At 43.2% G+C, this 26236-nt stretch overlaps 1 protein-coding gene across 2 annotated transcripts in view; it reads left to right on the forward strand.

Annotated features, from left to right (window-relative positions):
- The window catches only part of LOC119373736 (uncharacterized), a 151926-nt gene that overhangs the window by 75831 nt on the left and 49859 nt on the right, over window positions 1-26236 (forward strand). Inside the window, exons 3-8 of one of the 2 annotated variants that reach the window (XM_049419999.1) lie at window positions 11225-11374; window positions 13344-13468; window positions 13892-14010; window positions 21293-21499; window positions 21598-21866; window positions 24215-24429. In XM_049419999.1, the coding sequence (XP_049275956.1) occupies window positions 11225-11374; window positions 13344-13468; window positions 13892-14010; window positions 21293-21499; window positions 21598-21866; window positions 24215-24429 (1085 nt within the window). Of the gene's footprint in view, window positions 1-11224; window positions 11375-13310; window positions 13469-13891; window positions 14011-21292; window positions 21500-21597; window positions 21867-24214; window positions 24430-26236 lie in introns of both variants that reach the window. The other variant, XM_037643803.2, reaches the window with a different exon arrangement.

Genomic DNA, 26236 nt, shown 5'->3' on the forward strand with positions numbered 1-26236 from the left:
ACTTACAAATAAATTAAAGATGAAATTTAAGTACGCCTTTTGGCTAAGATCAAACTGACGAAGTTGCGCGCATGTTGGCAAACGCGTGCCTAGCACGCTGTTCACGCTGCCCGCCATCGATGCTGACGCTACGAGCCAGTTTTGTAGTGCTGATGCACGGCGCGTGTTTTCGGGTGAACTTGACAGACACAGAGATCCGCTACAAAATGAAGCTGGACCGGTCATCTTCAAGCGGATATCGCTACTTGAAGCTGGTCGTGCTTGAAGTCGCAGACTTCAAGCACAACCTTCTTCTACCATTAGTATTCGGTTGGCTGGAATGTTTCAGTCTTACTGTCTCTCTGGCAATTACTATATCTATTCTATATAAAATGTATACAGGTGCACGGAACTTATAATATGTTCATTTATTTGCAACTTGCTTACAGCTTGAAGACCAAGCATGAAGGAGAAAATAACTGTGCTCGTATGCTATTTTATTGCTGACACAAAATGGTATTATATATTGTTCAAGTGATAAAACCTATTTTCATAATACCGCTTTTCTGCCATTTGGCTACAAGTTTGGCGATAAGATTAAAAGACCTGGCTACTTTGGCTACTTTTAGCTTGAATTCTGGCTCCTTTTCAAATCTACCCAACGGCAACCCTGCTAGACGCTATGGCGCTGCGAGCGCGTGTGACCTTCGTGCGGCTTGCGGTTGGGTACGCGCCACTATAAGGCGTGTCGGCTTGGGTACGCAACCCCGCGCGTACCCAAGCGCTTGGGTACCCAGCACTAAAACTAACGTTATCGCCGGTGGGGTGAACGGAGCAGTGGGAACTCAACGAACGCGAGTCGCTGCGTGACCGTGCTACGCACTTCCTCAGGTTTCACAGTAGTGGAGCTGCATTTTTTGGGTCTTGGTACAGCGCGAGCGCAAGAACCCAAGAGAGTGGCTTGGGTTCTGCGCATGCGCCCTGGCAGCTGGCAAATTTCTTGGGTCCTCAAGCTCCTTGTGTCCCCAATTCTAACTCTTTGATGTCATTGCGTCCCTAATAATGTTTTCAGCATGTGTTGTTTGTAGTCGCCGCTGATCGAATAATTCTGTTTGTAACTGGTTTACGGTGTTTTCCGCGTTATTATTTCGTGGTTAGGAACTCTGACCGGTAAGGTTCCCGTTGCACTAAAGAAAGCAGGTACCATAAAAATTGGTTGTCGCGCCCTTTAACGTACACATTCACACAGCCACTCGCTACAGATCGTAAATAAAAGTTTTGCATCAGCATTTGTGATGTTAGTTGTCTAATATCAGTTGTAATGGTGCTGCTTGTGTAACAGCTTCGCTATACATCGATTTTGACAGGGTGAAATGTAGGCGGACTTTTTTATTCAGGGTTGGCTGGACTATACTGACATGGTTTTCAAAGTCGCTCCGGGAGCTGTGCTTCCTGGTCAAAAGCGAAGGTCAAATGCAAGGGCCGCATTTAAATGCATACGTTGAAGTCCCGAAACTGAGAGCGGTGCTGAAACTCCCAGGTCGCAAGGTGTGGGTTCGAGCTCGTTGGTACTCCATGATCAACACTTCTTGCGCAAAATTGAAACAGTCAGTTTCGTCCGTTGTCCTAAGAAATTTTGCGCAAGAAGTGTTGATCCGAGGTGACATGGTCCGCGGTCGGCTGGTGGCCACTGTTCAACCATATGTGCGACTCGTGGGCGCATTCCGTCCGCGAGGTTTGCGACGAAAGGGAGTCGGGGAATAGGGAAACCCCGGTGTGAGCACGAAGCCAGGACAGAATCTGTGTAACAGCAGTTTGCACAGACCGGAGAAAACTTGCGGAAAGTGGGGCTGCGTTCGGCTCGCGCGTAGCGCCCACGTGCGACGGTCTACTGCCTCCCTCGAAGCTCTTGCCTTGGTTATGCGGTGGATTTGTTATCAAGTCCAAGGCAACGCTACAAAATCGCGGCCCAGAGATTCAGTGCAGTGCCGTAGCGATCCCGCGGGTTTTACATCGACGGGCCTCCATAACGAACTGTAGTGCAGTGGGCGCGCAGTCAATTCGCCAAACCAGTTTATTTCGACAACGAGAGGAACATTGCGTCTGCTAGTGCGCTGCTACCACAAAACCAACAACTTCGCGGAATGTGTTAAAAAATAAAATAAAATGCCTTGTCGCTGTCGTCTGATTGCCGAGTTGTGTTCTTTGCTCATGCATCACCGGGTGATGCACGCCGAGTGCAAATGTGGCACGGTACGGTTATTCGTTTACTTTTGCTTAGATTTATTATTTTACAAATATTTGCATCTGGTTGCTGTGACCCGATGTTTGCCCTACGCCGATAGCATGCGATGTTGGGCAAGACGCCTTGGTCTTCCCTCTCTTGTTATACAACGTACATGTGGCTCACACCGACTACGGGGATCGGCCAAGAAATGGAGGTTGTATAATAAAAAGTTTAAATGTAAGTAGTGCTACTTAATGAGAGTCATTGAGATTGCCCGCACGAAAAAAAAAAAAAATCAGGGTGAAATCGTCATTCGCGGGCAGTTCGTGTAGTTTCGCTTGTGCGTGTGCCAGGGTGATGCGTGGCAGCGGTCGCTTAGATCTGCGGCGGGCACGTGATGCCGTTCCTGCACGCGATCTGCGGAAGCCGATACGCCGGCGCTTTTCCATTTTGCGCGTGACCCCAGTGCGGCGGCGGCTGTAAGTCGGCCTGTTCTCTCCAGCTGCATCCAGCGTTGCGCAACCACGCGGCAGGACGGTGCCGGATGCGAAGCCGTCCGTGCACCTGTGCTGCGGCTGCCACTCCAGGCGGCAGGACCCCGCGAGCGTGTGCCATCCGTTCGGCTAGTACAGCTCTTGTTCGGCGTGACACGCGCAGCCCTACGAGTGCGACTGGCGGCCGATGCCAGTGGCCGTTCACTGAAGACGCGTGTGCCATAGGCCTAACTGATTTTTAAATGCGAAGCATTTCTTAGCGAACTTCTGCGACTTTGAGCGTATCCATCCATCCATCCATCCATCCATCCATCCATCCATCCATCCATCCATCCATCCATCCATCCATCCATCCCCATCCATCCATCCATCCATCCATCCATCCATCCATCCATCCATCCATCCATCCGCCCGCCCGCCCGCCCGCCTATGACTTTGTGCTCTCCTAGCCGTTTCGTTAATCAGATGTATACCAAAATTTGTATGGGATAACATGATCGTATTACGAACATAAATGACAAGTCATAACATGAACATCATGACACGCATGTCACGAACAGCATGATTTACATTCCACGGCCTTAGTGCTCTTGCGGTCGTTCCGTTAATTTAATAAATACCCAAATTGGTATGGTGTGACAAGAGTTCATGACGAACATAATGACAGGTCCTAACGTGCAAATCATGACACGCATGTAATGTGCAGCATGATTACATGACATGATCTCGGGCCGCTAGCGGCCGTTTAAATGAATGGATATATTCGAAAACTCATATGACGAGACATTTCTGTATGACAAACATAACTGACACGTGGTAACATGAAAATTATGACATGCATGTCATGTACGAGATCATTTACATGCCACGCTCATGGCGCATTCGCGGCCGTTTCGCTAGATTGATATACACCAAAATTGGTATTGCGTGATGTGACTGTATGAAGAACATGAATAACAGATGGTAACATGAAAACCATGACATGCATGTCATGTATGTCATTATTTACATGCCGCGCTCATGGTGAATTCGCGGCCGTTTTCGCTTGCTTGATATACACCAAAATTGGTATTGCGCGAACTGACTGTATGACGAACGTCAATGAGAGGTGGTAACATGAAAATCATGACATGCAAGTCATGTACGACATGATTTGCTCATGGTGCGCTCGCGGCCGTTTCGCTAGATTGATATACACCAAAATTGGCATTTCATGCTGTTACTGCATGAAGAACATAACTGTTGGTAACATGAAAACCATGACATGCATGTCATGTATGTCACGTTTTACATGCCATGCTCATGGTGCATTCGCGGCCGTTTCGCTACCTTGACATACACCAAAATTGGCATTGCGCGACGCGACTGTATGACGAACGTAAAAGAGAGGTGGTAAAATGAAAATCAGGACATGCAAGTCATGTACGACATGGTTTGCTCATGGTGCATTCGCAGCCGTATCACTAGCTTGATATACACCAAAATTGGTATTGCGCGACACGACTGTATAACAAACGTAAATGAGAGGTGGTAACATGAAAATCATGACATGCAAGTCATGTATGACATGGTGCGCTCATGGTGCGCTCGCGGCCGTTTCGCTATACTGATATGCGCCAAAATTGGTATTGCGCGATGTTACTGTATGAAGAACATGAATAACAGTTGGTAACATGAAAACCATGACATGCATGTCGTGTATGTCATGATTTACATGCCACGCTGATGGTGCATTCGCGGCCGTTTCGCTAGAATGATATACACCAAAATTGGCATTGCGCGACGCGACTGCATGACGAACGTAAACGAGAGGTGGCAACATGAAAATAATGACATGCAAGTTATGTACGACATGATTTGCTCATGGTGCATTCGTAGCCGTTTCGCTAGCTTGATATACACCAAAAGTGGTATTGCGCGACGCGACTGTATGACAACCGTAAATGCCAGGTGGGATATTTAAAATCATGATATGCATATCATTTACGGCATTATTTGCATGCCACACTCATTGTCCAATCGCGGCCGTTTCGCTAGATTGATACACCAAAATTTGTATTGCGCGACGCGACTTATGACGTATATAAGTGACAGGTGATAATATGAAAACGATGATGTGCATGTCATGTATGGCGTGATATACATACCGTACTCATGGTGCACTCGCGGTCATTTCGCTTGTTTGATATACACCGAAATTGGTATTGCGCGATGTGACTGTATGACGAACATAAATGACAGGTCCTAACGTGCGAATCATGTTATGCATGTCATGTACCATATGATTTACATGGCACTGTCATGGTGCGCTTCCGGCCGTTTTGTTAACTGGATATATACCAAAACTGGTATGACATGACACGAGTGCGTGATGAACATAAACGACAGGTCATGCATTGTACATACCAGAATATATGTCTCATTAGCATGGCATATACCAGATTGTGGATGCATGCCTGCATGGCAAACATGCGATATATATGGTGAACTAGATGGCATGGCATGAGTGATTTCATTTGGCTCAGAGTCAAACAAGGCGATGTATGCAGCTCTGTGCTGGCTGCTTCGCATTACATCGATTCCCACAGTGCGTGGGATCTGCCGGATTTTTTTTTATTTCTCTTGGGGCCAACTCCAAAAGTTTAGCCCCCCCCCAGCTGTTGAGAAATGGGGCAGCTTTATTTTAACTGTCCCTGTTGTCAGTCTCTTCTTCGTCTTCTTCTTTTTTACACGGAAGTGTTTTGTCTGGCTCCGCCATTTTTTACCGATGTGAAATCAGTAAAACAGTCCGCTACTTTTCCAGCACCCACATGACATATCCTTAATTCATTTCCATTGATCACTTCCGGCCTGTTAATTCATTCCTAGTTTCAGCTTCCGGTGTTTCTGCTCTCATCACTTCTTGTTAAAGCCTAGCTAAAGAATGCCTCTTGGACAGGTTCGGTCAGTAATGGTCGTTTACATCATAGTCCACTGCAGAAAGTGTGTGGAATAGTCCCAGAGAGACGCATTGCATCATGCGCATCTGAGCATTGAAGGAGGTTCACTGTATATAGATTTTGGAACGGTGCCCTGCTTTGCAGTATAATCTGTGCAAATCTATTCACTTTTATTTCTTATTGTCCAACAAAGGCTGCAAATACTCCTATGAAGATGCATTCCACTTCTCTGTTATGAACGATTACTCTGAGGGGTTAACATTTTTTTCTTATTTCGCTTATTGCCTTATTGCCAAGCTTTGCTTTCCTGCACTGTGTAGTACTGATGTATTTTTGCATGTGACTGGTGTGGTGGCAGTTTTCATTATAGAGAAAAGAAATTACAGTAGCTTAGCAGTTGAGTGGGCGGTCTATCATTCACAGGATTTCACATTACTCTCCTTGTACAACTCCTTTTGGGTCCTTTGTGGAGAGCATGCAGATAGGAGTGTACAGCAGAGTGCAGAAGTCTTCCGGACAAGAAATTTGATGGTCAGAAGGGAAAATATCTGATGTAGTTTTTCATTTGTGGAAAATGTGTTGGCTGCAGCAAAATAGCTTTCTTGGATTTCATGCTCCAAAAACTCCTCTGGTTGGAATACCTACATCTGGCCTCCCTAGCCAATCTGGTAACTCATCCTTCATCGGACAGCATGTGCAATTTAAATGAGGGAAAATTGTCTGCTTTTTCTGTAATGCTGAATGGTTTGCTGATTGAGGGCAGGTGCATAGGACAGCCTCAAGATGTCGTGGCGGGCGATGACACCATGAATGCAAAGACACTTTCTTGCTGATCAAGACATAGTATAGAGAAATATACTGCATACTGAGGGTCTTAACTTCGGCATGTTTGAAGACTTAGGTAGCATACCACAGTTTATTAAATGTGGTATGCTACCATGTTACATCTTGTATGCATATCTGTGTAAATGCTTCAGAATGTGGACGTGGTAATAGCTGACACTGTGGCACACTCCTGCAGAGTAACATACATGTAATGAACATGGGATGATGTGGGTTTCACTCCTACCAGTGGCAAGTTGTTTTTTCATACACTTTCATTTCCTTTGTTATCATTTCTCCTCTTCACTTGAAACTACTAGTAAGTTTCACTTCATTAGCTGTTGGCATCACATGTTTGTGACTAATGGAAAAGTGGCTTCCACTGTTCTCTTTTTCATTCACTATGTCCCAAGTGTTTCTTCTGCCTTTTTTGATCTGTTATGCAGCAGCTGCAGCAATCGTAATAGCAATTTCTTATTGCTTTCACGTTCTTGTAATCTAGGGCTAGAGAATTGGTATGTGAAAACAGTCTTCATTTCACTCTAATAGAAAATTCCATTGTTTCTGCTTGAAATAGCGTAGTAGGACTGTGTAACATTGCTGATGTTGTCTTACAATATTTTCAGAGTAGCCTAGATATTGGCTAAAGAAGATAGAAAGTGCGAATCTGGCATTTGCTACAACATGGTTTGTGCTAAACAAGTGAAAACACATATGCCTTTAAATTGAGTCTTTGAAAGAGAGTGATAGCTTATCTGCGCAGCAAAATATTTAACTTAAATTTCAATATTTACAGGGCAGCACAATGGCTAAGTTTTTAAAAATTTTGCCAGCGTACATGGGAATGAAGCATTTGAAAGTGGATGAATCTTGTGAAGTCTTTCTTATTCGAGATCTTTGTTTTTTATTAGATTGCTAACTCTGCAGCAATAATTTCGGTGATAGGCTGACTACCAAAAATATCGATAACTGTGGATGCATCATTTTTTTTTTCTTTGAAGTTAACCACAGTATGGTAATAGTGTAACCCACTTCTGATGAAGTGATCAGTTCTTGGAGCAGTGCTGACATAACAACCTTGACCTGCAGAAAGGTTAACTGGTTGGTTGGTATTCATGAAAGTAAAATGTTTCGACTGCATTTGTAGATGCAAATGTAGACAAACTGTTTTTGTTGTTAGTTCCCTTGACTACATGTTGTCATTCATGATCGAAAAAAAAGTTACATTTTTTTACTTGTTAGTTTAACAAAAAGGAAAAGCCAGTTTCTCTATACCCCAGAAAAAATAATGGCCGATGTTGTCATGTCCTAGATGAGGTACTACAATACATGTTTCCGTGAACCATTTTCGCTCATAGTAACAATGAGGTAATTTCTTCATGATATGTTGGCTCACTCTATACTTCTGATTGTTGCAGTTTCCACACATTACTGTAGCCACAAGAAACACACAAATTGCTCTTGTTTATTAAAGGACCACAGGCACCAAAATCTTGAGATATTCTTGTATTGCTCCATTCTCCTGCACACAAAGGCAACTCTGACCGACTATTACTGCAAGCAGAGCCTTGGACATAGTGGAGTTTTCTTTCCTAAAATATCCAAGTCCACTTTAAGTGAAACCGAGAAAAACGCAGTTGTTTGGTACTGACAATATGGTTGGGCCTGCTCCAACAATTTTTTGCCTGTGTGCTCCTGCCACCAAAATACTTTTAACCTATATTGTGGCTAAAATCTATATATAGCCCACTATTGTCTGTATTCAGGAGTAAAATTTGGATTTGGCTCTTATAGATTGGAACATTTCATTTGGGCTTGAATTGGTGACAAAAAAGTTGTCTAAATGGCAGCGAATGAACAGTATAGCACTATTTTCTGACAAAATCAATACCATCTTGTTCTTTCGTTGGTGCCATCCTTTGTTTCATGGGCATAATGGCATTGACTAGACTTGAAGAGCCAGTGCTCCTTCCTGGAAACAGGCGCACTGTCCTGGACTATTGGCAGCGTTTTCTTGTTCCTGGCACCTATTGATGGCCTCCAAAAAGTGCTTTAGCTTTTCTTCTTCTTCTTTGCTTCTTAGCTGGTTTTATGCCGCGCCGTTAGGATCACTTCTTCAAGGAATAGATTGGTGCCCAATAACTTCATTTCCATTGTCTTCAATTTCAAATATGTATCGTTTTGGAGTGAAAAGAGGATATGATACTGTAGTGTGAAACTCAAGAAAGAAACACTAACAGACAGGCAGGAGTAGGAAAGTCGGCATCTTATTGTTTCCATTTGAGTTTCACCCTACAATGTTACGTCCTTTTAGTAAGTACCAACTCGCCCAAGAAAAAGCAATTGTGGAGCGAAAGCACGATAACAAAGTAACTAGGTCACAAATGAAACAGATTGGATGCGGCCGTGTTGGTTGTTTTAGTCATGATTGTTGACACAGCGCTGGTTTAATGGATCTGGCTCAGTTTGATTCAAACAGGGGCAGGACAGGATTTGCTCATATTTTTATTTGAAACTGCTTTTTTGAGTCCACGTTACAAATCAGGGATTACCCCATTTTGATTACAAACGTTTTAAATGTGGAAGACTCTTAGGCGTGCTTTACGTTCCCATGAAATTTATCCCAGTTTTGGTTCCTAGCTTTGGCTCTTTAAAAAAAAAAGAAAAACGTCACATAGTTTATTGGGACGTTAAAGAGAAAAACAATTTTTCAGGTATTAGTAAATTCCAATTTAATAATACCGAAAGCACCGTGAGAAGACTCTTGGTAAGCGAGAGAACGCGCAAAAAGAAAATACAGGTGGCGACAAGTTCCCACACCAGCTCATCATGACATCATAGATTTTGACAGCGTCTGCTGGGGCCTACATGATTCTTTATTATTGGTAAAAATCATTTACATTGTGTTCTAAGGGACACAGTCTTTAAGGGGCCCTGCAACACTTTTTCAGCATGGTCAGAAAACGCTGCCAATCGGTAGTCGAGGCTTCCGAGAACACGCGAGCCAAACATTATAGCGCAGCACGTGGCCTAGGATTTACAATAAATTCTCAAAGTCAGCTAAAAAGCACTTCCTTTTCTCTCGACAAAAAAATAATGCTTACAGCGTCACAAGCAGTTTCCACGCCATTGGCTGATTTGAACATGGCGCGCTCAGTAGTTACTGCGGCCGCCTCAGGAGGCCGTCACTTGTCCGTGCACGCGCATGATCACACTGAAATACACCACGCATTCAAAGAAGAAAAAAAAAAAAAGAAAATGTGCTCAAGGTCAGGAGGCGCGAGTGACGTACCTTCTTCCCCCGTGCCATCCCCCCCTGCTTAGCTTCCAGCGCTTTCATCGTGGCGAGAGAAGAGAGAAAGCAGTTACAGCATGCGACAAATCTTTGTAACTCCACTCGTACTAGATGGATTCTAAAAATTTTTGCGGCGTTCGATTCATGAGGCAACAAGTTCCTTTAGTGAAGCCATTCCATGGCTACTTGGAAGAGTGTTGGAGGGCCCTTTTAACATAGCAAGTGACAAGAAATTTCATTGATCCAATGTTGCCAACATGCACAAAAAGGTTTTGAAATTCGTGACGTCACATTGACGTCTTGAAGTTTTGGCACGAACTTGAACATTAGACTTCTTTATTTCCTTTTTTTAACAATTAACCTCTGATGGCAGAATTAATGAAAATCGAGTTCTGAAAGACTAGTTCACCTCTTTAAACCGGTTTATTGATCCATTTTAGTGTCCCTTTAATATGGTTTTAATTTAAGCACCAGTGATCGAATGAGTTGGCCACGCCTCTGACATCATGATCAATATGACAGGGTTAGTGGCTGCTCGAGCTCTCCATGACGCCTCTCCCATTTCCGAGTATTGTTGCCATGTGGCGTATTACAAGGGGAGGCCTGTTTTGGGGGACCTCGGTGCCTCTCCTCCAATGCTTTATTGTCAAGCTACTCTCTAGGTGGTTCTTGGCTGCTTACGCTAGGGGCATTTTGAGTGGCATAGGGAAAATATTGTTTTTTCGGAGGTGGCACGCTCTCGACCTTGGGGGAGGGGGAGGACTGGGCAGGTGGTGTGCCATGTCCTTTTTATGTAGACAGAAATATTGAGAGGGGCACATGCCTGCGTGTGCAGTAGCCATACTGCAGCAGCCAGATTGTTTCAATCCTTATCTCTGAGATTCAAGCACACGTGATCTTTCAGTGCTCCACTGTGGTGAGGCACCAGTTATGATTATTGGTGGGCATGTTGAAGTGAAGCCAAAATTGATCATAATCAACGATGCTTGCATCGATAATATGTCACATTAGAGCACATATGATTCAATTTTGTGATTATCAGACACAGGCCTACTCACTAAAGCACAAAATTCGCATACAGAAATTTGGCCGTCAATGGTCCTTTAAGATGAACTTCATCATCTCTTGCCTTGCTGCTTCACAATGTCAACAAATTTTTATCTGTGTGTGACACCACACTAATCTCAATGATGCCAAGTTAGGCATATTGCGATCAGCCCTACATCTGTGCAACACAATATGTGGCCTGGCCTGCCCAGTTCTTCTTTTTTCCCCCAGCTAGAATATTGATGACTCCTGTTTTGTCTAATACACACCAGTGTCTTTCTGTCTTTTAATTTTACACCTAACGTATTTTGTTCTGTCACTCATGCATTTAGTGCTAGTTTGTTGCATTAAATGCTCTTTGCAACTCTTTTTGATTGCCCATTGTTTTATCTGCACATGTAAGGCATATTTTTCTTGGCAGGCTTCCCACCACCTGGCGGCAAGCCACCACCCCTGCAACCAGCTGCTACAAAACCAGGCCACACAAGCTTGGCACTTAGTGCGACCCGCACCTCAAGTTTTGCAGCTGCACTACGCAAGTTGGCAAAACAAGCAGTTGACCCTGTGCTTGGTGAGGAAGTTTTCCAAATTGTGTGTGATTCCATTAGTTAGTCTTTCATGTTGTTTTGCAGCACCTTAAAGCAAGACTTTTCTTTTGTATCCTGAGAAATCTTTTGTTGTGCTTAAAATGTTAGTTTTGCTGTTAGTTTTATAAGTAGTAAAATATGTGATTACTTGGCTCACACCATTGTTTCCTTATCATTTTTCATTTGTTGTTTTGAGGTAAATGTTAATGCTTATATCAGAGCCATTTACTGGATATGAATCTTGCCAAATTGATGTTATGCCAGAACATTTAATGCTCCCCTCTTTCATTTTCATGGCTTTCTTTAGCTAAACCACTACCTAACTGCTACACACAGTTAAGTAGTGGCTGGTTGTCTTGCTGGAGGAAGAAGCTAGTGCGCGACTACCTGAGATTGTACAGTTGAACAAGGCAAGCGTGCTAGCTCTTTGGTCCTCGTCACACTTACTGATTGACACCATGCTAGCATCTCCATCATGAGTAACGTCACTCTTTGAAAAGCAGGCACCAGCATTGGAGATGGTAGAAGGCAGTGGTATGAAAGGCGGAATGTTGCGGGTAGCATTCTTCGTTGAACAGAAATATTTCTGTGAACTGTACCTGCTGTTGCATTGGAGCTTTGGAGGTGTAGGTGTTGTGGTCATTGCTGGATGTGTGTTGCGCTTCTCTGTCCCCTGGACTGAAAGCTTCTCACATGAAAAATGGGTGCAGTGATGTCTTCTTTGGCATGGGAACATGAATGGCGCCAGCTCTGTACTACACTCATCTTGCAGTGCAGGTGTGCAGGGTGTAAACTGCACTGACAGCACGCTGTACATGATCAAATTTCTGTGCATAAACTTCATTTCAAAGCAACATTCACCCCATTAATGGGACAGAGTAATTGCCATCCTCAACTGGCAGGCTAAATCCGCTTATTACTGCCAGCCCCCACACCATCATCATTGTGAGCCCATTTTATGCCCACTGCAGGACAAAGGTGTCTCCTAGTGATGCTTAATTTGCCTGTCCTACTCGAGCTGATTCATTTCATGCCTGAAAATGAGCTAATTTCATCACTGCAACTAAGCCTGTGCCATCCTCAGCTATGTTTCCCATCTCTTGGTATCCATTAGGTTCTAAATTTTACCATAAGCTATGCAGACCTGACCATGTCCACTTTTTTTCTCTTAATGTCAACTAGGATATCGGCCACACCTGTTTGTTCTTTGATCCACTCTGCTTTCTTCCTACCTCTTTGTTACGCCTATCATTTTCCGTTCCATCACATGCTGTGTGGTTCTTAACATCTTCTCGTGTTTCTCTGTTATGTATTTTCGAAGTTTCTGCCCAACATGTTAGTACTGGCAATATACAGTGGTTGCACACACTTCTTTAGTGACAGTGGTAGGTTGCCGGTCATGAGTTGGGAATGTCTGCCATTTGCACAGCATCCCATCTTTATTCTTGGTGAATTTACTACCACATTAACGAGAAAAATTTCATGATGCAAGAGACACAGGAACACACTAAGTTCAAGACAAGACGTGCCGCCGCATGACAGCAGCACATTGTAAAAGTTGAAGTGGAATGCTGTGGTTTGAAAGGAGGCTAATGTTTAATTACTTGTAGTTGTTTTATTATAGTGCACTGACAGAATTCTTGTGAGAAAGCATTCCTTGAAAAACACTCCTTGTGTCTGGGTGGTAACCTTGCATACGGCAAAATTATTTGAGGAACCTTTCAATGATTGCCTTGAGAGGCATTTGCAACACAAGCTACATTATCATTCTTTTCTCAAAACGTTGAAATTTGGATTTTTCTTGTTGGGCTTTGTATTTTTTGAGAAATAATGCATTACGCTATTTAATAGGACTGATATTGAGACAAAGTAGTCGTCATAGTATCAATGAATTGTGCTAAATGTATATTTTTTTTCCAGAAAAGGATTCTGGGCCAGTGGCCTCCATTCCAGGAGGAAATCCTAGATCACTAACCCCAAAACGAAGCTCTTCCTATGGCTTGCCATCTCCAATGGCATGTGGCTCTCCCCCAGTCATGTCTGGTGCGCCTTCTGGTCTTCTTATGGAAACGAGAAAAGTGAGTTATCTTGAATCCCTTCATTTCAGTGTCCACTTTTTTGCCCCCTCCACCCCCCTCCCAAATTGTGCATGATGTTACATAGAATTATTCATCCCTTCCAAGTATTTAGCTGCGCCAATGTACTTCTGCATTAACAACTAGAAGGCCGTGTATCGAGTGTTGCCCTGCAGGGAGGAGAAGAAAAAAAGACTTGCCAGGTTCAGGACATCACTTGGCCATGTTAGCTTGCATGGAAAATTCTGGCAGACCATCGCCTCGTGCAGGTGCTTTCACCACCCATTGTCCTTAATTTTGGGACGTATGTTAGCTGTGAAGGCTGATGGCAGGTTATGTGGGGCATGCATGCTGTATGCTGATCTTGGTGTGGCTTCTGAGAGATGATGGCTTTTATACTAAGTGTCGCACACGGCGTGTGCCCAGGCACTGGACTTGGGCAGCCTCAGCTCACAGCACGGCCATCGCCTGGACCATGCAACCAAGATGGACTCCTCCTTGTCCTCCTTAGACTACCTCTCTAGCAAGCACTTGACTGGACCTCCGTGAGCTCTTGTTTCCCTTTCTTCCTGTTTGGCAAGGGCTTTCAGTGTGCTACCTTGCATCTTGGCACTTGGTGGTTTGCATGGGCACAGGTGTGCCACTGTGTGGGATCCTGCTGTTTATTTAGATTTTATGTATGACAGGTGCATGCAGTATAGGTCTACACGGAGATGTTCCTAAGATAGGCCACTGTTTGTGTGATCTCAGCCATCTGATTTTGTGGGAACATGTGTGGTGTTTTTTTTTTTTTTTTTTCTAAAAGAGCAAAGTCCACTTTAAGTGAAACTGAGAAAAACACAGTTGTTTGGTACTGGCAATATGGTCGGGGCTGCTCCAACAGTTTTTTGCCAGTGTGCTCCTGTCAGCGAAAGACATCAAACCTATATTGCGGCTAAAATCTGAAGCCCACTATCGTTGGTGTTCAGGAGTAAGATTTGATTTCGCTCTTATGAATTGTAATATTTCATTTGGGCTTGAATTGGCTATGAAAAAATAGTCTAAATGACAGTGAATGAACGATATAGCAATATTTTGCCTGAAAATTAACACCATCATGTACTTTCATCATTGCCGTCCTTTGCTGCACGGGCGTAATGATGATGACTATGCTTGAAGAGTGAGTGGTTCTTCCTAGCAACAGGCACACGGTCCTGGACTGTCTACAGCATTCTCTTGTTCCTGGCATGTATTGAAGGCCTCCAAAATTCTTCAGCTCTTCTTCTTCTTCTTACCTTCTTAGCTGGTTTAAGCCATGCCGTTTAGGATCACTTCTTCTCTTTTTCAAGGAATAGATCGGTGCCCAATAGCTTCATTTCCATTGTCTTCCATAATATACCGTCTTGGAGCGAAAGAAGGACATAATACTGTGGCACAAAACTCGAATAGAAACACTAACAGACAGACAGAAGTAGGAAAGTCGGCCTCTTACTTTTTTCAGTCGAGCTTTGCCCTACAATATCATGTCCTTCAGTAAGTACCAACACGCCCAAGAAAATGCAATTGTCGAGTGAAAACGCAAAAACAAAGCAATAGGTCACAAATGAAACAGATTGGATGCGGCCATGTTGGTTGTTTGGTCACGATTGTTGACGCTGTGCTGGTTGAATGGATCTAGCCCAGTTTGATTCAAACACTTGCGAAATTTGGCTCATTTGTTATTTGAAACTGCTTTCTTGTGCCCACGTTACAATCGGGAATTAGCCCATTTTGATTTCAAGCAATTAAATGTGAAAGACACTTAGACGTGCTTTACGTTCCCATGAAATTTAGCCCAGTTTCGGTTTCTGGATCTGGCTCTTTTACAGAAAAAAAAAACGCCACATTTGTGTCACACGCTACTCGATTTTCAATAGCCATTGCATTGTTTTACCATTGCCTTCTGCGTTACTGTTCTTCAGGCTGCAAAATGTCTAGTTCAGAATATCATTTTAGTAAAAGAGTAACAGTTATCATTCCTTTTGGTAGTGTGGAGGGCATGTGATGAAGTCCCTGTGATGTAGCTTGGCGGGGGTGAAGCGATATTCAGGACACATTGAGAAAGTACAATGAACTGTGTTTACAAGCAGGTCCTCACTCTTTTACATCTAGCTGGAGCTTAGATCCCCAGGATGCTACTGTATTGTACAAGTACCGAGTCACAGTTCAACTCACTGCATGGTTACAGCCCAGAGTGCTCTGTTCTGCAGTTATAAAGGCAATAAAAAGAAAGAAGGAGAGGAAACGGTACAGTGCTGCACGGATGGAGTTCGGATCTCTCCCTGCTGGCGCTGGTTGTCTCTGGCCCTCCATTTTTTGAGCTCTACAATGTCAATGCTCTTGTGGACTGCTCCTGTATCTTATTCTTGCACGCCCTGTAGTCGCCAGTAAGTGCTGGAGCCATCAGAATGCAATTTGGGGTTTGGGGACGGAGCGTTTGTTTGCTCCAATCAGCGTACATTGGAGCCACTGGATTAGAAATAAAAGGCTGGCAGGTCAAAAAGGGACGAAAGCCTAGGCGACAATTGTGTTCACCAGTGTGTGGTTCTCCTCCAGCTGCTCTATGTATGTCACAGGGGAGCGAGGCGGCCAAGCGATGCAAACTAGCCATATATAGAGGCAAACTAGTAGGGCAAGGCCATGGTGCTCCTTGTGTTCCCCTGGTTAGCAATTTTTGTGCCTCATTGGCCTGTGGAGAGTGGGAGCCAGTTCATTCACCTGGGAAGGCAAAATGGAATGTTGCTGCTGTTGTTGCTCAGCATAGAAAATGAGGCCTGCTTCATTTACTGTAACCTTAGTAACCTTACAGTAACCTTACAACAGTAACCTTACGACCTTTTAGTAACCTTGGTCCACTTAGATTAACACCACTGGAAAAGAACTATGAATGTAGAGGGTAAATTTTGCTAGTTTCTTGGACATTGATTGTGGGTCCTCTTTATATCAACTTTTATATCAAAGATGCCACTTATGAAGAACTATCCATAAATACGCCAGATCGATACAACATTACTTTAAAGGGACACTAAAGAGCAAAAATGATTTTTCTCGCATTAGTAAAGTAGTCTTCCACGATACCAAAAACACCACGCTTGCTGCGAGAAGACGCTTAATAAGCGAGAAAATGCGCAAAAAGAAAATACATGTGGCAACGCCACCTTGGAATTCCTGCACCATTTGCCGTGACGTCACATATTTTCGACGGCGCCTGCTTGGGCCTACGTAATTCCTAATCGGTTAAATCGAAGTATACATTGTCCTCTGAGGGGGCTAGAGGCTTGACATAACGAGTTTGTGGAAATTTCGTCGAGCCAATGGCGCCAAAACACATTAAATGCTCTTTGAAATCTTTTACGTCATGAATTACAAAGTTCGGCGCGAAATTTAAAAATGAAACTTTGAACTTGGTTTTCTCCTCTAATAATAAACCTATAGTGGTGAAATAAACTACACAAGAGTTCTCCGAGCACACTTTATCAATCTAAACCAATTCATGGTTTCTCCTTAGTGTCCCTTTAAGGGCCTCAATATGAAAAATTATACTTTTGACATGGCTTGCGGGAAGTGGAACGTCGACTAACTTGTCTAACATGGCCGTGCCTTCAGCAAAGTGACCATATGCAAAAGTACACTACAAAATGAAGTTAAATGAAGACAAATTTATTATGCAGGAGGTTCAGTTCATCCAAAGCTCAATGTATCTTGCTCTTTCGTAGGCCCTAGTCGACACAACTAGCAATTTTTGGGACGTTAAACCCCAGATATTATTATTATTATTGACACAACTAGCAAAGACAAGTGGTGTACACAGTTGTGTACATAGCGTCTCAAAGTGTTAAGGAGAATTTGCATTATTCACTGTCCAAGAAAATTGGTGGTATGCTTTAAGGCTCTTGCATTCTATTCTTTTTTTTTTTGTCATTGGTTGATAACGGCTATTTTATTTTTTGAAATATATCACTTTTATTTCCTTTCAAAAATAAAAACTGTAAAATGTTGCATTATTTCAACTGGTACATCTAAAACAATTCACATTTGCCACAGTTGCAAAAGTTCCGCATTTGCAAGTGCAAGTAGGACTAAGATTAAATGCTTAATGTTGATGCTATAAACCTTGCCATTTAGATAAGATCATATAAATAATAAACTGTTCTATTTGTCATGTTTTTTTTATAATGGCAGCAATGACAGTGATTTCAAAGAAAAACCAGAAAAGTAGTAAATTTTGCAGAAATAGCTTCATGGTAGTGCATTTCATTTAGCTGTAAAACTTATTTTTGAAAGTGAAACAGCAGTTAACAAAATACAACTGAATACCCCAAAATATCATCCCATTTCAAATGGGATGAGATTTGTAACTGATAGTAATTGTAACATTTATAATGAATTATGCCTCATGTGGCTGTGATCGGTTAATTTATTTTTGTTTATTGTGGAAGCAATTCGAAATGCTGCGAACTGCTTTTTATATATTTTCTTGATTTATTTACACGAGTAACATAAGGACCCATTCGGGATGGGGCAGATAAAAGCTACAAAAAGAACAAGTGCGAGTAGAATGCGCACTATACTGTTATAAATGATGTAGGAAGAGATTAGACAAGAAATGGTATAAGAAAGAAACAGGATTTTATACAATATGATTCTGCAAGTGAGGCAATGTTTGTTCCATTAAGATGCAATGCTTCCATTTGGCAACAGACAAAGCTAGAGATGAATTTTCATAAGTGTTAGCCTGAGTGAATATTGGTATCATTTCACATAGACAACCTTGTGGGTGAAAATGAGGATTCGGAAGGATATGGGCTTGAGTGAAGAGAATACTGATAAAGGACTTCGGAAGAATAACAAGGAAAATCTTCTGTGAATATCAAGAGAAGGAAGATAGAGCAATTTTTTTAAAGTGGAAGCACTTCAATAGAGTGCGAAAATGAGATGAATCACACAGCTACTTTGGATTGATTAGCGTGATGGTGGTGGCAAATTATGGGTGCATATTCTAAGGAGGACCTGGGAAGAGAAGTGTATGCGCAGAACCTTGTATCTGTGTTTGCATGGCGTAAGCACCATTTGAGCTTACCATTTCGTTTTACACACTTTTATCATAATGTGTTCAATACAGGTATTTCAATTTATATTAGAGGCAATCAGAATACCCAAAGAAAAACCATGAGAACCTTGTAGAACTGAGCATATTGAACCAATAGTAACACTGCATATTTTATACTGGTTAACAGTGGCGTCAGGAACAGAAGCAGTTTTATATGTTTGATCTTTCTGCCTGAATTTCCCTCTTTTGCCGTATGACACCATCCACTTACCATATTTTCCAATTTATAAGTCGCACCCCCCTCAAAATGGCTGTTTTTCCGAAAAAAAAAAAAAAACATATATAAGTCGCACTGGTGTACAAGATGCACCTGCTCATCCGACCACCGACATTAAAGTATCGCGTCGTGAGAATGCACTGCAAAAATGCATGCTTGTGGCGGCTGCCACTTTTGCACGTTTCCAGCTGTTGGCAGACACGCGTGCGAGCACGTCTGAACATACATAAAAACAATACTTTCAGAAGTACCTTTATTATTCCAATAGCTTGGTGGCGTTTAATCAAAGCCATCGAAGTCGTCTTCCTCCGAGTCGCTCACGAACAATGCAGCTACTTCTGCCTGTAGTACTGCTCGCACATCACTGTTGTCCTCTGACTCGCTCGAATCAGACTCTTCAACATCGCCATTGGCCGCTCAGGGGATCAACCCGGCCTTGCGAAAGCCCGGCACAATGGTCTTCTCAGAAATTGACTCCCAAGCTTCACTCACCCATTTTGCCACTTCACCGAACCCTGTGAGTCTCATGCGCCTCGTTTTTGTAGAGCTGTGCTCTCCCTCCGACATCCATATTTCCCACAAACGTTGCAGAACTGCCTTGAAGCTGCAGTTGACAGAAATGTCAAGCGGCCGAAGCATCTTCGTCATGCCGCCGGGTATAATCACTGGCATACAGTTCTTTGAACTGATCTTTTTCATGACAATGTCGGTGGTATGCGCCTGCATACTGTCCATCACCAGCATTCCTGGCTTCACGCGGAAGAATCCGTCTGGTCGACGTGAAAAACAGCGGTAGACCTGCACACTCATCATTCCCTCATCCATTCAACCCGTCGTGTTCGCCTGTATCACCACTGTAGGAGGGAAAATATCCTTCGGCAAGGTTTTCGCTTAAAAATAAGCATGGGAGGCAGCTTTGTGCCGTCCGCGCAGCAGGCGAGCACAACGGTGAAGTGGGATTTCTTGTGGCCTGTTGTCCTCACCGTGACAGTTTTCTGGCCTTTTTCGGCGATGCTTCTCCCAAGCGGGATGTCGAATGTCAGCGGCACTTCATCCACGTTGACGATGTGGCTTGCGCTGACATTCTTCTTCGCAACTTCCTCCTTCACGAATGAGCTGAAGTTGTCCAGTTGCGCCTGAAAGTCGTAAGGCAGCTTCTGGCACACTGTGGTCCGGGCTGTCATGACCAGCTGATTCCGCCGCATAAAGCGGAAACACCACGACTGACCACCATTAAATCCCGTAGCGTTGGTCTCTGCTGCCAGAGCCTTCTCCTTCAGGCACAGCTGCACTAATGACAGCGCCTCTTCCTTCAGCTCGCTGTTGCAGCACCCACGTGCGCAGACTACGGTCGAGGTCCGGCCAGCGTGCCTTCTTGCCACGGTTGGCTTTCTTTGTTGACTTCATCGTGCGGAGGACGCTGTGGGCCTTGCACCAGTCCCGGATTATTTTTTCGCTGACATCAAATTGCCTTCCTGCTGCTCGGTTTCCGTGTTCCTCAGCAAATTCAACTGCGCACAGCTTGAACTTGACGTCATAGCTTCACCGACTTTGCTTTCCACGTGGCGCCATGGTTAACGAGGCACTACCGGCTCTACACTACGACGTACAACACACGCGAAGCGCGCAGCAACAGTGACACAGCAAGTGCAATGAAGACATTATGGCAGACGGAAGGGACGGCAAAGGAAGCGGCTCTGAAATCCAAACTTGCTTTCCATGATTTATAATTTAAAAATACCTTTACATTGTCACACCTCTTTGATTATTTTTTTTTTCTGTGCAAAACTACATCAGCTGCGTTATTTCTAGGGTGTTAACTTACCGTTAATCTTATTTGCTTTTGAAATGTGGTTTCTGTGCATGGCAGAAGGCAGCGATGCCCGCTCGACGCAAACAGCCTGGCCACAGTATTCAAGCCACTCAAGCGGCAGTATCCAACCCGATTTTGAATGTATATAAGTCGCACCGTTGTATAAAACACATTGACGAAAATTTCAGGGAAAAAAACGCGACTCATACACTGAAAAATATGGTAGTCTTGATAAATTGGACTGCATGGCAATGACGTCAGCAAGGCAGCTTATTTCATTACACACAGATGTGGTCATCTTTGAAGAGATGTAATTGTGAAAAAACTTTAGTGGCAGTATCAGTGAATTACAAATAGTGGTTGACCGAAGACAGACTCTTGAGGAACTCCTGAATTGATGCAAGTGGTTAGAAAACAGTTGTTAATTTATTGTTTGAAATCTGTTTGTTAAGAACATTTATTAAATTATGTAGTGATGATGTTGACAGGTGCGCACATGGTTGAGATGTTGGTTGACCTTTGTGAAATGTAGACTTATGTCCTGAACATAAGTAGTTGAGGTACGACCTCATGGCATATAGAAAGGAAATCAGCGCACATGGATAGATCTGTTATAGAGAATGACTGCTGCCATTCAGGAACACACGTTTTGTCTGTTAACAATCTCAGGAGTGGTGCCAGTGGCGCTGGACACAAGGGTGCTTCAGGAAATGGTGAAGAATGCCCCCGGGGCTTCCAGCCGTACCGTGGTTCGGCCGAGGAGCTACGGCATCCTACACTGGGTACACTGCATCCCATGTCACCCTTTGATGCTGGCGCCTACTCGTACCACCCAACACCATTCCTTGCACCGCACCTTGCACATCCAGCTTACAGGTGAGCTAACATTTAAACAAAAAAGAAGGACATCACGACTTTTGTGTTGTAAAAACTTTTGATGGTAACTATGGAATTATATTGCTGTTTTCGATCAGGTTGGAAGACCCATTATATCAGTACAATTTGTTGCGACCGGGACCACCCATGGTGTCAGCCCCGGCCATACCTCCCTTCTATCGGTATCCTGTGCAACAGCAAGCACCTCCACAGCAACCCCCAGCCCAGCAACAGCAGCGACAGCAGCCGACGCCTCCATCTCTACCAGTTGGGCCTCCACGAACAGATGAGTCCAAGGAGGAGCAGTCGCGACTTTTGCTTCTTTCATCGGCTAAGAGAGCTTCCGACTCCTCATCGCCATCCCTCAGTTAGTACTTTTTCTTCTGCTGTGTACACCATATGCTGTTTGCATATAGTAGGACCTGAATGAAACAGTCACAGTTGATGTGAATTCGGGAAGATGCAAGCTTTTAATATAGTCTTGTACGTGGCTGAGGTTGTGTGGCTGCCCATGTATGTACGACAACATTGGTAACCAAACGTTGGGTATTTCATAATGTGCACGATAGCCAGTCTTCTTTGTCTTTCGAAAAATGTTCCTCCCCAGGTATGAGCTAGCTTACGGCTTCATAAGAAGCCCTGATTGTTCTCTTACTGCTCTGTGAGGTTCCTTATTTCCTAGTACTGAATTTCTGTATACTTTTATATCATAGGCTGAGTCCTCATAAGCCTCCCAGGTGTTGGGCCCAGAACCTCTGCTTCCGCAGCTTCTTATACTTATGCACAGTGAACTGCTAATTGGTCAGCCTAGCTCATCAACCACATGCAGTTGATTGGTTTTGTGAAGGCCTTGCTCTATAAACAGTAATCATTTAACTTAGTGCATGCTACCATTCCCCCATTACACCTGCTTTCATTGGGGTCTAACTGTGGCATTTTCTGAGCTGTGTCTCAGTGCCAGGAAACCTAATCCAGGATAATGTAACTCTTCTATTTCGATTCTTTTCTGTCCAGGCTTTGCCAATGCTCTGAGCAGCATGTTGCCTACATATTACGGTGATCAGTTGTTCTTTAGAGGTTGATGATGAAAAGGGAATAGAATTGAGTAACAGGAATCCCTTCATTGTATTGGTCCCACTTGTATGTCTTGTACACTGTGTAATGCAAATGAATAAGGAATCTTTTACTGCATGCAGTTATCCATCTCCACCCCCTTGTGATAGGTCTTACCATGAAAGTTTATCGCAAAAACTATGTGGGAAGAAAGCTTACAATCAAGCATGTTCGGTTTCACATGCTTTTTGTCCTTTTTCTGTAGCAGCGTAATGTCGGCCATGATTTCAGACTCCCACTGACATTCACCACTGAAGCACTATCTTCTTTAGGTGTCCGAGTATACTATGTAGTATAGAACATTATTGTTATAGGTACAATTCATCCCAAGTATAACCTTGCTGTGACCAATGGCATTGTCATAGGAGGGAAAGCTTATAACACAGCCAGCGAATGCAGTGGAACAATTTTAGAATTTTACTGTAAATACTGTATAGGTGCTAAGTTTACAAGTGGGTGATTTTGATAGTCAGAAGTATCCCGACTACTAAGCTATGGTTATTCTTCAGTGTTCATTCAGCTTTTGCAATGCAAGCCTGTGTCAGAACGAAATAAGGGGAATTGTTCGAGGGGTAGTTTTCTTTGTTAGGCACAATCACATGAATTTAACAAGACAATTAAGCCAAGGAACTATAGTGGACATTATTTGTTTTTTTAATTGTAGTGTAGTAATTTTGATATAAATTGAAATGAATTAAAGCAGAACAGAAAGCACCCTTTTCATCGGTGTGGCCTGAACCTGTAACCTTCAAATATATCAGTTGCATATGAACACAAGCAAAAATAAACAACAGTCAAATTATTTTTATGTGGCATTCAAAATTTTTGCAGGAATACAGAGGGGCATGGATCCTAATTACCAAGAGTGTAACGAACACGTGGGATGCGAAGTATGTTTCTAGAGGCTGTGTTGATGCGATGTAGCAGCCAGGAAAACACAATTGAAAACGTTTGCTGGGTGCAAATGTGTTAATGCATGTTAACCAGAGCTGCTTGCTGAAAACGAGAACTGATTTTTTGTCTAGGTAATTGGCTGTTTATACCTTGAACTTCTCCATAGACAATATACAGAGTGTTTCATGAAATGTATCTGAAATCCTCAAAAATAAGCAAAACGGAATATTTCTTCGCTGTCTTCATAATTACTTTTTCTGTAGCGGCACGCATCTTAAGCCACCTAGAGGCATTAAATATGGCAGTAATTAAAGAAATTAAATTAGTAAACTTTTTCATTAGTGGAGAAAGGTGGTCGGGTAAAACGGGAGAATTGAAGTCGTTCATGCGAAAATCCATTGCCACTTCGAGATTTAAAAAAAAAGTGCAATTCGAATTGGGGGGAGTACTTCCCTATTTGGCTGCATTTGTGTAAATTTTCTTGAAGTGGAAAAATATCCAGGGAAATCATTTGTCGTCAAGAGACTTCTTTTCTCTATATATTTTATCGCCAGCAAATGAGGAGTTGAAAATTCATTGTAGAGGAGCTCGATGTAGCAGGGTTTAATTTATTGCATTTTTGTTGGCATGGAAAGAATATCTGTCCTGAACACTGTGTACGTATTGAGATGACAAAAGTGCTGAGCGTGTTACTTGCCCTTTTTGTAGGCTCATCTCATTCTGGAGGAGGCCACGAACCATTGCGGAGCCCCCCATCTCTTATGACTCCCCTGAACCTGGCCACAAGCCATTCAGGACCTCCTCCCCAACCCCAAGGACCACTTGTCTCTCAGCAGTCCTTTTCAGAGCATCTCAGCCATTCGGCTAGCACAGAGCCCTGGCGGCCGCTGGCCAACGATGTGCCACCTCTCCACCACTTACAGGTATCAACCGATTTTTGTATTCATTTTCCACTTTATTTTGCAACAGTTACGATATTTACATTAATCTAGTAACAGGCTCCGCAACCAAATTTGTTACACTCGACATCACATGCATGCACTGAACAGTGCAATATAAACATTAAGTAGAAAGAAACTAAAAGATTATGAGATGATTCATTGGTATTATTATTATTCCCACCAGGCCATTCACTGCTTGTGGTTAAGATAATTTAATTCATTTTTTGTTGGATCAACCGATGGTGCACACACACGTCTGCAAATTTAGCGATAGGAATGAAATAATAATAATAATAATACAGTAGAACCCCGCTGTTACGTTCCTCACTGCTGCGTTTTCCCGGCTGTTACGTCGTTTTCCGCCGGTCCCGGCATAGCTCCCATAGGATACAATGTATTGGGAACCCCGCTGTTACGTCGTAACTGTCGGACCGTTCCCGCATGATACGTCGCGAAGTGCGCCCGGAGCCGACCGAGTGACTACCAAAGAGAGCGGCCATGGTGCATTTTCACGCAGCTTGGCCTCGTTTGACCGTAATATTAGCCGCATGAGAGGCGCAAGCAACAGAATCTTTCAATTGATGCAAACAAAAGCATGGCCTTCGAGATTCAAATTGCAAAGATGGCGTCTATGACGTAACTGCTCGCGAAAGCAAGGCCTTCGAGATTGGCATTTACTATTGACAAAAGCATAGCCTCTGAGATTTGCATTGCACAAACATGGCGTGTATGACGTAATTGCTTGCGAAAGCAAGGCCTTCGAGATTGGCATTCACTTCTGCCATCGCGTTGGCGTAGACTCATCATCATCGTTATTTGTCGGAGAACGGGAGGAGTTCGAGCTGGTTGGAGCTCGCATGGTCGTGCGTGCGGTTCGCGGTCGGACTCGCCGCGCCGGTCGTGATTGCGTGTGCTTAGTTCTTTCATACCTACAGCTGTTGGTGTTAAAAAAATCACATACGTTGATTACATTTCTGTGTATAAGGCCGTCCTAAGCTCCGCGTTTCTATCCATCGACTAGATCGTGGCTGAGCGCGCCAATTTTCGTGCTGCTCGTAAGAATTGAAATAAAATTTTGTACCACTAAATATTTTGCCGTTTTTCCTGTTTTTCGGCTCTTACGTTTCCCGTCTCTTACGTTTATTTCCTACGGTCCCTTCAAAAACAAATCAGCGGGGTTCTACTGTAATAATAATATCCCATATCATAATCATTTGAGTTTTTTTTATTCAACATTTATATTCTGCTGTTCATCGTGTGTTTTTGATGTGAAGTGTTACAAAAAAAAAAATGCAGTAGTGCAAGTTGTTTCTCACCCTCATGTATATCTGTGTGACACTTCCAAAAATCAATCTGCTGGAAGTTGGCACTTGTGTTCGTAATATTTCACTCTGTCCTTGTGTTGTGTCCTGCACTAGATGCGGAGATGGAATACCAACATGCCCGAACTTGTGTTATTTTGACTTGGTATGTTATTGCTACTGCAGCAATTCAGCACCTTGCTGGAACATCAAGTGAACCTCCTGCACATTAACAATTTTACATCCATTTGAATGCAGTTTACTGTGATCACATTTTTTAGCAGTATTGTAGAAATTTGTTTTTTTTTTTTTTTGCGAGCACTTCTGGCTGTCTGTTGTATGGATAGCCAAACATGTCATCGGTTATATACATGAAACAGTTGCGTTTATCAGTCAAATAAGTACATTCAATTTCCGCTTGTGTAAGGATACTTACTTGGCCTAATGTGGTGAGCTACTTACTGTATGGCTTGATTTGGCAACACACA

Source organism: Rhipicephalus sanguineus, chromosome 1, assembly GCF_013339695.2.
Source record: "Rhipicephalus sanguineus isolate Rsan-2018 chromosome 1, BIME_Rsan_1.4, whole genome shotgun sequence".
Classification (NCBI taxonomy): Eukaryota; Metazoa; Arthropoda; class Arachnida; order Ixodida; family Ixodidae; genus Rhipicephalus; species Rhipicephalus sanguineus.